This window comes from Xenopus laevis, chromosome 7S (assembly GCF_017654675.1).
Source record: "Xenopus laevis strain J_2021 chromosome 7S, Xenopus_laevis_v10.1, whole genome shotgun sequence".
Classification (NCBI taxonomy): Eukaryota; Metazoa; Chordata; class Amphibia; order Anura; family Pipidae; genus Xenopus; species Xenopus laevis.
In genome coordinates, this window is record NC_054384.1 from 109,443,436 (window position 1) to 109,460,686 (window position 17,251).

Here is a 17,251-nt window from a genome sequence, read left to right on the forward strand (position 1 = left end):
TGGAAGTGCATAGCAAACTGTAAACTATTACGTTCACTGGCCCCTTTGAGCAAAATCTAGCAGTCTAAATCGCCTAGTGTCACGGTCGGCACCCAACACCAAAACAAACACCAGGCACCCTGGTCTCGGCTCGTGCTTCACCAGTAGTGTGACCGCCTTTGGGCCTCAGGAGGAGCCCTCAGATACTTGGGTGCCACCTGGACTTAAACGAGAGGAGCAAGATGAGGGTTCTGGATAGGCAGAGGGGCACGACTGTAGATAGCGTCTTTAAGGCCAAAGGTCACGGTACAAGCAGAAATAGGCAAATTCATGGTCAGACAGGCAGAATCGAGGCAGGTAGATAGTAAGGATCGTCAGGCAGGCAAGGGTCAAACCGGGTAATCAATCAGATGGGATAGAGGCAGAATCGGAATCAAACAACAGGCAGGAGTCAAACCAGGAGGTCAATCAGGAGGGACAAGCGGAATCAAAGTCGGTTTCAGGCAAAGGTCAGGTTTTCAGAGGTCAGAGAAGTCAAAAGCCAGGCCGGGTCAAACACAGAAGATCAGAACAGATTTCAGACAAACAGGAACAAGCACAAGGCTCAGGAAACCACTAGGAATCAAATCCTATCACGGGCAATGTCTAGCAGCCCAACTGGGCCTTTTATAGCGGTAATTTCACGTCAAGATTTTCGCGCCATTGCGCATCTGTGTCACACGCTTGCGTGTCCACGTCAATAAGTACAATGAGACGCGGGCGCGCGCGCCCTAAGGAACCAACATGGCGGCAGAGACAGACTGGCGTGGCGGGCATCCCTGCCAAACCACTGGACCACCAGGGTAAGTTTTAATTTTCATTACACCTAGCATCTTAGAAACAACATAAAATGAAAAATAAATGCAAAACAAACTTGCAAAAAGTAAATAAATAATAAATAAATAAACTGGAAATTTTTCAGATTCCATTTTTTCCTAAATATGTCGCCAAACAAGAAATGGGGGGGGTGGGCTCAAATAATTATGCATAAATCTGCCTAAAAAATTTGGAGTAAACTTAAAGTGGTCTTTTTACTAGGGATGCACCAAATCCACTATTTGGGATCTGGCCAAATCCCCAAATCCTTTGTGAAAGATTTGGCTGAATACCAAACTGAATCCGAATCGGTCAGGAAAGGAAAAAGTGGAAAAAAAAAGTTTTACTTTCTTGTTTTGTGACGAAAAGTCATGCGATTTCCCTTCTCAGCCCTAATTTATATGTGCAAGTTAGGTTTCGGATTCGGTTCAGCCAGGCAAAAGGATTCACCGAAACCGAATCATGCTGAAAAAAGCAGAATCCTGGCCAAATCCTGGATTCGGTGCATCCCTAGCAAAAAGACCACTTTAAATTGACACCAAATTTTTTAGGCAGATTTATGCATAATTATTTGATACCCCCCCCCCCATTTCTTGTTTGGCGACATATTTAGGAAAAAATGGAATCTGAAAATTTTCCAGGTAATTTATGAGAAAAAAAACGGTACCAAAGAAAATCACATTGTTCCATTTACTTTTACAAATTCAACTAAAAACAACGAATATAAAAAAACGAATTTATGAGATTTTCAGGAATTCTGAAAAAAAAATTAGATTTTTTTTTCTTTTTTCATGTGATTTAAAAGAATTTACACACCTTTTTAAAAAAAAATTTCCTGCCTAAAAACTTTTATTACTGCACTTCATTGTTGGCACTTGGACATTTCCAATGTTATTTCAACCTATTCCTCCTGCTGTCAGTTTTGGACCTATTAAATGAATGAGCTGTTTCATCAGAAAAGCCTCTTTTCAAAACCTAATCACAAACAAAAGCTAAAAATCAGAATTGATTACAAAAAACAAATTTATCAAACACCCACCACAGTTGTTAAATTTATTTTGGGGGGATTTGGCCATGAGCAGTAGAATGACACCATGGAATAAATTTAGGGGCACCAACTACTGAGGGGCGTTTTTGTTCGGCAGGCATGGATTCGTGGCAAAATTCCGTACTTTGCCATATACAAATTATTTTCATTTTTGCCAGAAAAAAAACATAACCATCACAAAGAATTCGCCAAGGCAAAAAGTTGCCTTAAGAAAAAAAGCGCCCGTTGCCTTTAATGCATTTGGACAAAAAAATCGCCACAAGAAAAACACCCGTTGACTTTAATGCATTTGGGGTGATAAAAAATTGTCGCAAGTAAAAAAAAGAATTTGACAACTATTGACTTCAATTTGTTTTGTGGATTTTTCGACATTTGGCAAATTTTTTCGTAGTTTCGCGAAACAGGAAAGATTCGCTCATCACCAACTATTGTTTTTTTAAAGATAAGAAAATGCCCCGTGATTCTGATTTCCTCTTGTCCCAGGTTGGCATTCCTCCTCTTTAGGATAGGATGCTGCCATCTTTCCCAATCTTCCCAGATACCCCCTGTACAACTTTAGACTTGGTACATGTGTACATGTATGCCACAGTGCATATGCTACCCAAGGTTTTTCAATGGAGAAGCTCTAACCCAGGGTAAGAGTTAATTATATAAAGACACTAGGGTGGTCTAACATATTGGCACCCCAAGGACCGAGGCTTTGCAACACAACCTACAGCCTACAACACAATTTGCTGTGTTGACAAATTTCAGCCAGGTATCCTATTCAATACATACTGTAATAGAAAGCATTGGGATTGGAATCCTAGCTCATTGGGTGTAAGTGTGGGGCATCTACTGGGGGATCTCCGTAATACAACTACAACAAAGAGAGGCCTATTGGATCTGTAAGGGGAACCTTAGACCATGGGGGATGAAATAGAAACTGTATTTAATTATTTATTTATTTAATAGAGTGTCAGATGTAGGAGCCCTCAAGTGATATTTTATGTTGGGTCTTTATGATGGGATTTGAGTAAAGGGTTTCACATTGATTCTTGTTGGATAGCAGATTCAGGATCCATTACACCTGCAGTTGTGTCACATGTATCACTTTTAGACACTCAGTCCCAGTGTATTGGCTCTCACACTGATGCCCCAAAGTCTAACCTGGGTTTATTTAATGGAGACCTTACTCTGGGCATTGCCTGGGATACTAACCCCATACGACTTCTCCCCCAGTAAAGCCAATGACTGAACTTGCTAGTTACCCTACACTTGTGTCTCGCTGCTATAGAATGTTATTACATAGACTCATCCTTCCTCTAGACCAGTGATCCCCAACCAGTGGCTCTTGAGTAACATGTTGCTCTCCAACCCCTTGGATGTTGCTCCCAGTGGCCTCAATGCTTATTTTTTAATTGCTGGTTTGGAGGCAAGTTTTAGTTGTATAAAAACCAGATGTACCAAACAGACTCTCCTGTAGCTGCCAGTCCTCATAGGGGCTACTTATAGCCAATCACAACACTTAGGGGCCGATTCATCAAGCTCGAGTGAAGGATTCGAAGTAAAAAAACTTTGAATTTCGAAGTGTTTTTTGGGCTACTTCGACCATCGAATGGGCTACTTCGACCTTCGACTACGACTACGACTTCGAATCGAAGGATTCGAACTAAAAATCGTTCGACTATTCGACCAATCGATAGTCGAAGTACTGTCTCTTTAAAAAAAACTTCGACCCCCTAGTTCGGCAGATAAAAGCTACCGAAGTCAATGTTAGCCTATGGGGAAGGTCCCCATAGGCTTGCCTACGTTTTTTTGATCAAAGGATATTCCTTCGATCGTTGAATTTAAATCCTTCGAATCGTTCGATTCGAAGGATTTAATCGTTCGATCGAAGGAATAAATCCTTTGATCGTTCGACCGTAGCATTTGCGCTAAATCCTTCAACTTCGATATTCGAAGTCGAAGGATTTTAGTTCCTAGTCGAATATCGAGGGTTAATTAACCCTCGATATTCGACCCTTGATGAATCGGCCCCTTATTTGCACCTCAGATACTTGTGTTGCTCCCCAACGCTTTTTACAATTAAAGTGGCTCACAGTTATAAAAAAGGTTGGGGACCCCTCATGGGCGTCCGCAGAGGGGGGCAAGAGGGGGCAGTGCCCCCCCCTGGGACTGTGCACATAAGTTTCCACCTGTTCGTGCATTGGCCCCAGCTTACTGTGGTTTCTGTCGCGATCCCTCGAAGATTTTTCTTCTGTGCAGCATAGTTTTCTTTTAGCTCCTTCCCTAGGTGCTCGCTCCCCCCTCCCTTGTCACGGTGCTGCCGGATCGTATTACTTCAGCTGTGACAGAGAGAGAGAGAGAGCAGCCAGGGAGCATCTGATTGGCCAGTAGCACAGATTGCAGCGCGGGAGAAAACGAAGGAAGGAAAGCCCTATCTATTGCAGTCTGCAGCCTTGTACTTGTGAGTTCTGGGGGTATTTATACAATTACTTGCCCCTGTGCCATCTGTTTGTGTGTTCTGCTGGTATTTATGTATGTACTTGCCCCTGTACCATCTGTTTGTGAGTTCTGGGGGTATTTATACATGTACTTGCCCCTGTGCCATCTGTTTGTGAGTTCTGGGGGTATTTATACATGTACTTGCCACTGTACCATCTGTTTGTGAGTTCTGGGGGTATTTATACATGTACGTGCCCCTGTGCCATCTGTTTGTGAGTTCTGGGGGTATTTATACATGTACTTGCCCCTGTGCCATCTGTTTGTGAGTTCTGGGGGTATTTATCTCCCTTGATTGACCCGGCGATCGGCTGATCGCTGTGGCATAGCTCCACCCCCTGACGGCAGTGACACACCCACCTATCTCACAGGCCCGCCCACAGATGCCTCCTTGCCCCACCCTGGAAAATTTTCTGCGGACACCCATGGGACCCCTGCTCTTTCCTCACTAACATGGTCCCTACTTACCGACTTCCTACCTACTTATGCTTCATCATTGAGGCCTCAGTCTCTCACACACATTTTACCCTCCTCAATGGAATGGAGATCATGGCCCAAACCTTCAATGTACTATCCCCTCCTTTGTATGCAAAATGCCTCTCCTGAGCCAATAGGCCTTTCCCAGCTTCCCCAGAGTGTTTCTTACACTTGTTCCTCATACAATACCATGCCTTCCAATTTGAACACTCCAACAAATGGTCATTTTACAGCCAAAATATTGGGATGTTGGACAAGTACGGGTTGTACAGTTCCATGGATGCCTTCAATCTACAAGATACTGTACTGACAGTAAGTTCTAAACAAAAGGAGAAACATTCTGTGGAATAGAAGTTATAATGAACTTTGTTATTTCCTGCTCTAAAGTCTGAACTGACTCCATTGGTGTCATTTATTTACTCTCCAGGTCCAATACTCTCAGCTCTGGGCTTCTCTTTCTCTGCTAAGGACAGAGTTACAATTTGGTTTTCAAATGCCTCTTTTGGACCTCAAAAAAAACTTTCCCTGTTTCACTTCCTCAATAAGGTTAAATCAATAAAAAGAAAGTGCAAGATAAATGGCAGGTTTCCTCAAAGTAGAAACTTGTAGATCTGTTTCTGTACAAGAAAGGATATCCCTGGCGTCACCCTGGAGTTTTCTAACTTTAATAACTGAGCTTTTGGCTTTTTCATAAACAAATAACTTTTATTAACCCTTATAATACAGGAGTGATACTCAGAGTTCCCTGTATAACTCAGCCTGCAGCCTTGTGCCTTTATATGGTCACAGAACAACCCCTCAGTGACTTCTAATATCCTTATCATTTACAGTAGGGGGTACATTATCCCTTATAATACATGAGTGATACTCAGAGTTCCCTGTATAACTCAGCCTGCAGCCTTGTGCCTTTATATGGTCACAGAACAACCCCTCAGTGACTTCTAATATCCTTATCATTTACAGTAGGGGGTACATTATCCCTTATAATACATGAGTGATACTCAGAGTTCCCTGTATAACTCAGCCTGCAGCCTTGTGCCTTTATATGGTCACAGAACAACCCCTCAGTGACTTCTAATATCCTTATCATTTACAGTAGGGGGTACATTATCCCTTATAATACATGAGTGATACTCAGAGTTCCCTGTATAACTCAGCCTGCAGCCTTGTGTCTTTCTATGGTCACAGAACAACCCCTCAGTGACTTCTAATATCCTTATCATTTACAGTAGGGGGTACATTATCCCTTATAATACATGAGAGATACTCAGAGTTCCCTGTATAACTCAGCCTGCAGCCTTGTGCCTTTATATGGTCACAGAACAACCCCTCAGTGACTTCAAATATCCTTATCATTTACAGTAAGGGGTACATTATCCCTTATAATACATGAGTGATACTCAGAGTTCCCTGTATAACTCAGCCTGCAGCCTTGTGCCTTTATATGGTTACTGGACCCCTCAGTGACTTCTAATATCCTTATCATTTACAGTAGGGTGTACATTATGCCTTATAATACATAAATTATGCTCAGTGTTCCCTGTATAACCCTATAGAGTAGGGAGTACATTATAATACATGTTAACTGTAACAGGAAGAGATCAGCTGACCAGAAATACTGCAGCTCTAACTGTAACAGGAAGAGATCAGCTGACCAGAAATACTGCAGCTCTAACTGTAACAGGAAGAGATCACCTGACCAGAAATACTGCAGCTCTAACTGTAACAGGAAGAGATCACCTGACCAGAAATACTGCAGCTCTAACTGTAACAGGAAGAAGTGTGGAAGCAAAAGACACAACTTGAAGGACAGTTAAAATAAAGTTTAGAGGGATATGTTTGGCAGGCCAGTTAAAATGAGGTTTGGAGGTGTTAGTAAGTCACTTACAGTAAGGTTTGGAGTGAGCACTCTAGCCTACATATTCTTGTGCCTAAACAGTATTATAAATCCAACAATCTGAAACTTTGTTATGAGGAAAGAATGCTGGACCATCAAGGGGACTTGAACCCAAAAATTGCTGAAAACCTATATTTAGCATTCACTTTATTTTCCTATATACAATCCCAGGACAATTTATTCTGGTCAGGGGCCCTTATTTACACAAGATTCAATCATTATTGCTCTGATAACGTAACATCTCCACAGACACTCATTTTGGCAACATCAATTCATTGTTTTGTTCCGTAAGGGACACTTTCTCTCTGATACAGACGTGCCCACGTCTCTATGGTGATTAAACATAAATCCCCCTTATTGAGTGAAGAGAATTGGCAGTGTCAGGTCCACCAGTCCATCAGTTCTTGAGCCAAGGAGTCCGTATTAGCCGACAGCGTTGTGTTCTGTGCCATGAAATGCCTTTTTCATAGGATTCAGTGGACTGGTAAGTAGATATGTGAATCCGCTAGATTCTGGGGGGCTTGTTAGCAGTCTGTTTAGGGAAAGTTCCAGAAGGAAATTCATTGGAGGTGCTTATGATGCGGACGACTGAAGCTTTGTTTTTTTCATGGGCATATTAATATAAATCTTCTGATCATCTGCAAAATGGGAAAAAATATTGTTATTATCATTCCACAGTGTAATAAAATTCTGCTGTGAATTCATAAGAACCAATAGGAATATTTCTCGTCACAGTTATGCTTTTAGCTTCCATAGAAAAGCATTATATACAGCCATTATATACAGCCATTATATACAGCCATTATATACGGGGCTCTCCTGCACCCCATTGGCACTTCCTAACTTTTGTATCTGAATAAAATACAAGCTAGAGGTGGCTTAAGAGAACTATCATCTGCCCCAGGGGTGGAGGGCCTTGCTAACAGGTATAATGGGGCCCCAATTAATCCAAGACTCTTGTACAACCATGCTCTGCTCACCCAAGCCATACCCAGTTATGTCTCCACTCATGATCCACCTAAACCCAGTCCACCCCCTGCAAGCCCTGTCCCACCTGAGACCCACAAATTGCATTAAAAGTTTTTTTGGGGTAGTACCACCTGTACCCCACTAATGGTGGTTCTGCAGATGAATTCTAGCCATACTAGTCCTTGCCTGTACATGACTTGGGGCAGCTGGGAAATTGACAATATGTCTAGCCCCATGTCAGATTTCAAAATTGAATATAAAAAAATCTGTTTGCTCTTTTGAGAAATGGATTTCAGTGCAGAATTCTGCTGGAGCAGCACTATTAACTGATGTGTTTTGAAAAAAATGTATATTTTTTAAGGTTGAACTTGATGGACATGTCTTTTTTCAACCTAACTTACTATGTTACTACATTACTATGAATACGTAAGAGATTCCATACCGTTACAGAAAGGAGACAGTTTTATCTTATCAATACAATTGTATGATAATTAGGGATGCCATTTTCAGCAGGATTCAGATTCGGCCGAATCCTTGAGCCGGTCCGAACCGAATCCTTAAAATCATGTGACTTTTCGTCACAAAACATGGAAGTATAAATGTTCCCCTCTCCGTGGCTGATTTGCATATGCAAATTAGGGTTTGGATTTGGTTCAGTATTCGGCCGAATCTTTCAAGAAGTATTCGGCTGAATCCAAAAAAAGTGGATTCGGTGCATCCCTAATGATAATAATGCCTCCCCCCTTATGTTCCCGGTTTGGTAAAAACCTGATGATTTTGTAATAATAAAAGCACTGAAAACCTATGCAGATAAATGTCCCGCCCATACATACATTCCTTACCAACAGTGATGCGCTTCTGGAAGGTCTGCTTGGTGCAGAAATATACGACCAGGATGATTATGACCGTTAAGAGGATGTCGCCCAGAACCACCCCCACCAACGTCGCCGTGTCAATCCGATAACAATCCTTACACTCCTCTGACATGAGGTGGAGAACAAAGAGGTATCAGTAAAGGGGAAAATAACTTCATATAAATGCATGGAATATATAAATATAGTATATGTGTGCTGCCTGTGTAAATCATCCTCAATGTGTCATGGAATGCAGATTAAAGGGATACTGTCATGGGGAAAAAAAAATTCAAAATGAATCAGTTAATAGTGCTGCTCCAGCAGAATTCTGCACTGAAATCCATTTCTCAAAAGAGCAAACAGATTTTTTTATATTCAATTTTGAAATCTGACATGGGGCTAGACATATTGTCAATTTCCCAGCTGCCCCAAGTCATGTGACTTGTGCTCTGATAAATTTAAATCACTCTTTACTGCTGTACTGCAAGTTGGAGTGATATCACCCCCTCCCTTTCCCCCCAGCAGCCAAACAAAAGAACAATAGGAAGGTAACCAGATAGCAGCTCCCTAACCCAAGATAACAGCTGCCTGGTAGATCTAAGAACAACACTCAATAGTAAAATCCAGGTCCCACTGAGACACATTCAGTTACATTGAGAAGGAAAAACAGCAGCCTGCCAGAAAGCATTTCTCTCCTAAAGTGCAGGCACAAGTCACATGACCAGGGGCAGCTGGGAAATTGACAAAATGTCTAGCCCCATGTCAGATTTCAAAATTGAATATAAAAAAATCTGTTTGCTCTTTTGAGAAATGGATTTCAGTGCAGAATTCTGCTGGAGTAGCACTATTAACTGATGTGTTTTGAAAAAAACATGTTTTCCGATGACAGGATCCCATTAAGCTTGGCCAATAGTATTCATGCTTTGTTCTATTTTAGTTCCTGCTAATAAAGGCCTTTTTTTAATAATTTTGAAGGCTGTATTAAAGGAGCAAATTAATTGAATATTAATGACATTTGAAAGGTGTGTACCTTTAAGAAGGACAAAAAGCTGCAGAACAAAGAGGCCAATGAGTTCCTGAGTTAAGAGCTGCAAGTTGCACATGGGGTTAACAAGAACGAGCAGCTTCTCCGCATTTACTTCCTGAGCACCCACCCCACCCACCAGAGAGGAAGCGGCAGCACAAAAACCCTCCAGAATATTAATGTCACCTGTCCTTTACCCCTCACCCCCATTGTGCTCATATTATTCTATCCTCCATTTTATTTCTGAAACTGCCACCTGGTTGCTAGAATCTCATTCCCTAGCAACGCGAGCAATTCAGTTGCAAACTGGACAAAACAATTAAAAAGAAAACAGTTTTGCTGCATGTAAGGATAATGAGGTCTGTGTTAATTACACGTGTGTGCTGCCTGTGCTAAGAAATAAAGACAGTGCCAGCCCTATAAATTGATCTGTCTATGGATACGGCCATAAAACGTAAAGGAGATGGAAAGCTACCGAAGCAGATTATTTCTAATCGATTAGCCACAATAATGCAAATTATAAGATTATATTTATTCTGTAGAATGATTTACCATAGTTAAGTAAACAGCTGTAGAAGCTCTCTCTAGCAGCTGCCATATTAGCTTGGTGTGACATTACTTCCTGTCTGAGTCTCTCCCTGCTCACTCATAGCTCTGGGCTCAGATTACAGCAGGGAGGGAGAGAGAAGCAAACTGAGCATGCTCAAGCCCTAGCCCTGGAGGTTTAAGATGAAAACAGGAAAGATGAAAACAGGAAGTCTGAGTACACAATAGAGGGCTCAGAGCAGCATTACTTTGAAGGTTTACTGGTGTATTTAGTTAATTAAGCTTTCTGATAAAGCTTACTTAATTTTAGCCTTTCCTTTTAGTGATTGGCGAATAAATTTGGCAGTTTCCACAGTTTGTCGCCAGCAAATAAATTTGTCAAGAAAATATGCCGTTGGGCATATTTGGGCGTGCGTCAGAATATGTCCGTGCATCAAAATTGTCACAAAACAAAATTATTTGGCCGTCCATTGACTTTAATGCTTTTTGGACAAAAAAAAATGTGTTGCGGGCTTTGAAACTGACGCACGTCAAAATAATTTTGACGCCCATTTATTTCAATGCGTTTCACATATTTTTGGGCGAAACGGGACAAATTCGCACATTACTATTTCCTTTTCCTTTAAAGGTGAATCCGTTATACACAGGGTTCAATATACGGCTCCACTTGCCTTTTCAGTGTAAGAACATGAGTTAAACAATTCAGCCTCATTCACCCTCCCAGTGCAGGAAAACATAAGGGCTCGTTTATATTTGTGGATGTAAATAGGAGGAAAGGGATATATATATAGATATATATATATATATAGATATATATATATATATATATATATATATATATATATATATATATATAAAATACAGAAAGATAATTAACATCCCCTCCATGCCCGGACTGGCAATCTGTGGGTTCTGGCAAATGCCAGAGGGGCTGCTATAAGGTGCCATAGAAAGTCAGTATTTAGTGGGCTGGTGGGGGCTGTTTGGGCCTCTTTTTGGGCTGATTGGGCCTCTGTGTACCTGAAATGCCAGAGCCTATTTTTATTCTCAGTCCGGACCTGATGCCCTCAAAGACAAGTTGGGGTTCTAGCTAAGATCCATCAAAGGGCAAGTATAGATCAGCGCACCTAAGGTTATCAGTAATGACTATAAAGCAGTGCCTTACCTGACTCAGAGGATGCTGCACAGGCTGAAAAAAACCCAAAAAGGACAGATTATTTAGTGAGATTTAGTACCTTTCATAATAATAATAATAATATAGTAATATTCAGACAACTCGCTGGTTTGTTTCAGGCAGCGCTGCCAATGGCTGCTGTCATTTAAAGGCTAAGTACCCCTTTAAAATAAGTGAATGTCAAATTGACAAGGGGACTATTGTAGGAACTTTTGTTATTTACATTCATTATTTTTTTTTATTTTTAATTCCAAGATATTAAGGGATACATGTGCTGTTAATATGAATGAATTGTGTTACAACAGCGCCACCTGCTGGTCAGTTTCCCACCAGTCTGACCAGCAAGTAGTCAAGGAAGTTGTCAGGAGAAAGAAAGAGACTGATGTACTTTTCTAATAAAAAGGAAAAATGATTCTAAGCAACTTTCCAATAAACATTTATTAATAATTGGCAGTGTTTTTAAAGTTCTTTGAAAAAACAATCGCTATTGACATTCGCTTAACTCCTCCTTTTTTTCTTTTTAAACAATGCTGCAAACGTCTATGAAAGGGGTGGTTCACATTTACGTTAACGTTTAGTATGTTATAGAAGGGCTAATTCTAAGCAACTTATTTGTATTTTGTAATCAATATATATATATAGCAAAGTCGCTTAGAATTATGTTTACTTTTATTATTCCTTGGATCTGTAGCCAATACAAGGTCATGTCTGAGTTTACCAAAGCCGAGTCTAGTAACCCAGAGCAAGAGGAGGCCTTTCCAGGTCAGGGTAGGGCTAATACACACCTGATTCATTGCCACAGGCTACCTCCTGCCTTCTATAGGCAAGTTGTTAAAGAACAAATGGTGGAGGATGTAAAGAGATGAAGTTCTGTTTTACAGACAAAGTAGGGTGAAGTTCTCCATTTCTCACACTGCTGCTCATTTAAGCAGTCCACATAGGCATCTACTGAGTCATCCGCCATTGAATATTCTCAGCATAAAGGTTCTTAAAAAGGTCATTATATGGAAGCCACCAACGTTCTATGGTGGCCACATGTTACCTGTCATGTACAACCCCTATTTTTTTTGCACTCCGTTCATCTTAGTGGGGTGTCTGTGTGTGCCAGATGCTTCAATTAACATATGTTTTTGTGGCTGTACTGCTCGACTTATAGGTCCATTCTAACCCTTCCCACAAACACCTCCAGAGACCACATCTATTCAATCAATAAATCTGATTTCAGAGAAGGGGCTCAGTTCCCCTTTAATAGCAAGGCCATATATATAAATATATATATATAGGAGCAGGTTCTCCATCATTGTTTGTGAACCGTTTCAATTCCCGTTTTACTGTGCTACGAAACAGAAAGATGATAAGCTGACATATTGTTATTTATATTGCTTCAGTTAGGAATTTAAAATAATATCTGGTTCGGAGAGACCCAATAGCCCGAGGAGCTGGGCAGTGGTTTGTAGTGAAAAAACAGCGAGTGATGATTATTAAATATAAAGAACTAAACACAGTCTGTTATAAAGTTGCTAGAGTCACTGACCCCCCAGCAACCAGAAAATCACCAAAAAAAACATAATCTGCAATTTTTTGTTAATTATTAGGTCATCAACCTGATCCCAGCGTCTACACAATTGACTACGATTTCACCAGTATGTTTTTATATTGGTTCTACAGGCAAACGGATAACCAGACCGATTAGAAAACAATTCTTCAGTAGTCTTTGCTGTAACACAACACTGGCCCCAAAGATTCCACTGGAAATCACCAGATCTACCAAAGGACCTCACTGTGTGAAGAAGAGGAATTATCATAATAAAAGTTAACTTTTGGGGGAATATTTAGAGTTCATTGAGAGTTTCACAGTTGCAGAAGTGGGCAGAGTTTGGCACCTATCTAGTGTTACCAATCCCTATTTGTGTAGGGAAATGAGAGAGAGCAGACAGTAACCCTTCCAACACTTTCCTCTTGTCTCTATATATTAGGTACCTATCTAGTGCTACCAATCCCTATTTCTGTAGGGAAATGAGAGAGCAGACAGTAACCCTTCCAACACTTTCCTCTTGTCTCTATATATTAGGTACCTATCTAGTGTTACCAATCCCTATTTCTGTAGGGAAATGAGAGAGAGCAGACAGTAACCCTTCCAACACTTTCCTCTTGTCTCTATATATTAGGTACCTATCTAGTGCTGCCAATCCCTATTTCTGTAGGGAAATGAGAGAGAGCAGACAGTAACCCTTCCAACACTTTCCTCTTGTCTCTATATATTAGGTACCTATCTAGTGTTACCAATCCCTATTTCTGTAGGGAAATGAGAGAGAGCAGACAGTAACCCTTCCAACATTTCCCCATGCCTCTGTCCCTCTATGATCTGTAATCTAATCATTTAGTAAAACACAGTAAACATCACACAATTAAGCATTTTTCTACCTTTACATCTTTTTCAAGTTGACTCTATTTTTCCAACACATGAAGAGATCAGGCAAGTTTGTTCCAGAGAGCAGGTATCCTGAATAAATTCATATCCAGGACCTTTAAGGATCAGCTGAGGAGTAACTTGCACACAACCTCTTGACCATGGTCTCCTGTCTCACCCTTGAAGTTCTCACCTGCAAGCAGACATAGGATCACAAGGTGCATGGAGTACTTTTGGCTCTTCATTGCTCTGCCGTTCCAAACATGGTCTGTAACCCACCTTCTCACTTTTTCTGCTTTTTACGCACAGGACAGGAAATCACAAGTGGTTTTCACCTCCCCTCTGAGGAGTTAGAGGAATTGGTGATGAGCTCAATATGAGCATCTCCCCCTTCCACGAACAGTTCAGAGCAAAAATAACGTTTCCTTTTTTAATCTGCAGTATTTCTCTATTAGCCTGCAACCTTGAAATATTTCAGTTCTGCAATAGAGAATTAGCAAATATCCACCCAGTTACCATAGGTCTCTGCGGGAAATGGTTTGGGCAACTTAGACATGAACTGTCGATTCTGACGACAAATGGAGATTATTTCTCTTTTGTTAAACTCTCGGGCAAGACTGGGTATTGAGTGATCCCAAGAGGAAATTTATGAGCTTGTGAAACATGAGCCAAATTTGTATGAACAACCTTTGGCAGTATAAGGACATCTCTGCAATACATAAACTGGGAAAGGCTTTTTGCAGGGTTAAACACAGGCAAGCTAAAATAGAGATGGTAAAGGGTACTGCAGCAAGTAAAATTAAATACAAAGTTATTTTTTAAATATGTAAATAGTAAAAAAAAAATGTGTGAAAAGGGAGGTCAATTGGTTGATGAGAACAGGGAAAAAGCAGAGATTCTAAACTGTTATTTTTCATTCGTCTACACAGGTAAGGAACAAGCTATGAAGGCTCCCTTTTAAATAGACCCAATTCTAATAATATAACTATTGATGCATAGGTGATTCAGGAGGAAATTAAAAAGAGACTAGAACATTTGAAGCTATTCTGTAAATGTCCTGGACCAGGTGGTATTTATCCGAGGGGATTTACAGAGCTTAGTTCTGGGATTGCCAAACCTCTTTACTTTTCAGGATTCTTTGAGGTCTGTCTTAGTGCCCATAAATTGGCGAATCACTAATATGGTGCTGCTATTCAAAAATAGATCAACCTCAAAACTATAGGCTGGTTAGTTTGACACAAGTGGTAGGAAAGCTTTTGGAAGGGCTAACAAGGGATCAGATACTTGAATATATTGCACAATCACCTTACTATTAGTTTGTGTTAGCATGGTTTTATGTGTAATAGATTTTCCAGACTAATTTGATTAAGTCTGGTGAGCAAGTAAGCAGGAGTAGGATGGCAGTGGATGTGATATACTTAGACTTTGCTAAAGCATTTTATAAAGTGCCAGGCAGAAGGCTACAGGTTAAGGAATTTTGGTCTGGAACATAATATTTGTACCTGGATAGAGAACTGGCTGAAGGATACATTACACAGAATAGGGGGAAATTGTATATTTTCCAATTGGATCAGTTTTTTAGTGGAGTACCACATGGGGTCTGTTCATGACCCTTTGCTTTCAAAATAGTTTGAAGCACGGACCTGACCTGTACCCACAACCCGAACTCACAATTACCCGCATGGCCCTCCTGCTTGCACCCGACCTGCTTAAAGGGATACTGTCATAGGAAAAAAAAATTTCAAAATGAATCAGTTATTAGTGCTGTTCCAGCAGCATGTGACTTGTGCCTGCACTTTAGGAGAGAAATGCTTTCTGGCAGGCTGCTGTTTTTCCTTCTCAGTGGGACATGGGTTTTTACTATTGAGTGTTGTTCTTAGATCTACCAGGCAGCTGTTATCTTGTGTTAGGGAGCTGCTATCTGGTTACCTTTCCATTGTTCTGTTGTTTGGCTGCCGGGGGGAAAGGGAGGGGGTTGATATCACTCCAACTTGCAGTACAGCAGTAAAGAGTGATTGAAGTTTATCAGAGCACAAGTCACATGACTTGTGGCAGCTGGGAAATTGACAATATGTCTAGCCCCATGTCAGATTTCAAAATTGAATATAAAAAAATCTGTTTGCTCTTTTGAGAAATGGATTTCAGAGCAGAATTCAGCAGCACTATTAACTGATGCGTTTTCCGATGACAGGATCCATTAAATTGTTTCCTGGGCCCTGGATTCCCCCTGCTGGAATTACAAAGGCATTTCAAAAGTTAAATTTTTCAAGTCAATTACATTTTAAAATGTCATTAAATGTTAACATAATATAATTAGGGATGCACTGAATCCAGGATTCGGTTGGGGATTCAGCCAGTATTCAGCCTTTTTCAGCAGGATTCGGATTCGGCCAAATCCTTCTGCCCGGACAAATTGAATTTGAATTTGCATATGCAAATTGGGGGCGGGGAGGGAAATTGCATGACTTTTTGTCCTAAAAAAAGGGAGTAAAAAAAATTCCCTTCCCACTCCTAATTTGCACATGCAAATTAGCATTCCGATTCGGTTCAGTATGTGACCAAATCTTTTGCAAAGAATTCGGGGGTTCGGCCAAATCCAAAATAGTGGATTCGGTGCATCCCTAAAATGTATCAAAGTAACTGATGTCCTATCAAAAGAAACATTTTTTTCCTTGTAAAAACTGCTGTGTCTGGGTTAAACAAGGGAGAGAATCCATCTCTAATATGTAATGATTATGGGTGACAGTTTGAAAAGGGAAATACAGGTATGGGATCCATTATCTGAAAACCCATTATCGAGAAAGTTCTAAATTATGGGAAGGCCATCTCCCCAGACTCAATTTTAATGATATAATTCTACTTTTAATTTTAATGAAATAATTCAACTTTTTAAAAATTATTTCCTTTTTCTGTGTAATAATAAAACAGTATCTTGTACTTGATCCCAACTAAGATATAATTAATCCTTATTGGAGGCAAAACCAGCCTATTGGGTTTATTTAATGTTTATATGATTTTCTTGTAGACTTAAGGTATGAAGATCCAAATTATGGAATGTCTATTATCTGGAATCCCCGAGGTCCTGGGCATTTTTGATAACAAGTCCCTGTAGTAGGGAGCACTGCACATTTCCAGTTTTCTAATGCTGTAACAATGCTGCTGCATGTAGGTAGCCATGTTCAGGTGTGGCTACTAAGCAGTTCTTTCTGACTACCCTCCCACCATGGGGCTATCAAGGGATGATCCATTGACTGTTGCCACACGGGGCTGGGAAACAACAAGGGGCTGCAATTTCATCAGCAAGTAAATTGCATGTAAATTTGAATCATGTTGAATCAGCCCCAGCCTTGGCTATGCCTGTAACCTAGGAGCCGTGCAGGTAGTAACCCTTCTGTGCTGTCCTCTGCAGCGCATGACAATATTTTTACAGTAGCTTTAGTTCTCATGTTCTGTATAAACAAACTCCTGCCTTCCCCTCCCAGCTGCAGCTTCTTTTCGGCTTTGAGGTAAGGAGCAGCTCATTTTTAGGGTTGC

General features: G+C 40.6%; 1 protein-coding gene across 1 annotated transcript; it reads right to left on the reverse strand.

Moving 5' to 3' along the window:
- Window positions 1-6,872: 6,872 nt before the first annotated feature.
- hcst.S (hematopoietic cell signal transducer S homeolog) lies at window positions 6,873-14,074 on the reverse strand. The gene is made up of 4 exons (XM_018228455.2): window positions 13,911-14,074; window positions 11,299-11,322; window positions 8,552-8,689; window positions 6,873-7,378 (listed from the first exon to the last, which is right to left on the reverse strand). The coding sequence occupies exons 1-4, from the start codon at window positions 13,960-13,962 to the stop codon at window positions 7,314-7,316; spliced, it is 279 nt and encodes a 92-aa protein (XP_018083944.1). The 5' UTR covers window positions 13,963-14,074; the 3' UTR covers window positions 6,873-7,313.
- Between the last annotated feature and the right edge of the window lie 3,177 nt (window positions 14,075-17,251).

Bases quoted from the DNA above. Each gene is read 5' to 3' on its own strand.
- hcst.S (XM_018228455.2), bottom strand. From the start codon at position 13,962: ATGAAGAGCCAAAAGTACTCCATGCACCTTGTGATCCTATGTCTGCTT. The intron at 8,690-11,298 runs GTAAGGCACTGC...ACCTCATGTCAG, and splicing joins TGCAGCATCCTCTGAGTCAG to AGGAGTGTAAGGATTGTTAT. The intron at 7,379-8,551 runs GTAAGGAATGTA...CCCATTTTGCAG, and splicing joins CCAGAAGCGCATCACTGTTG to ATGATCAGAAGATTTATATT.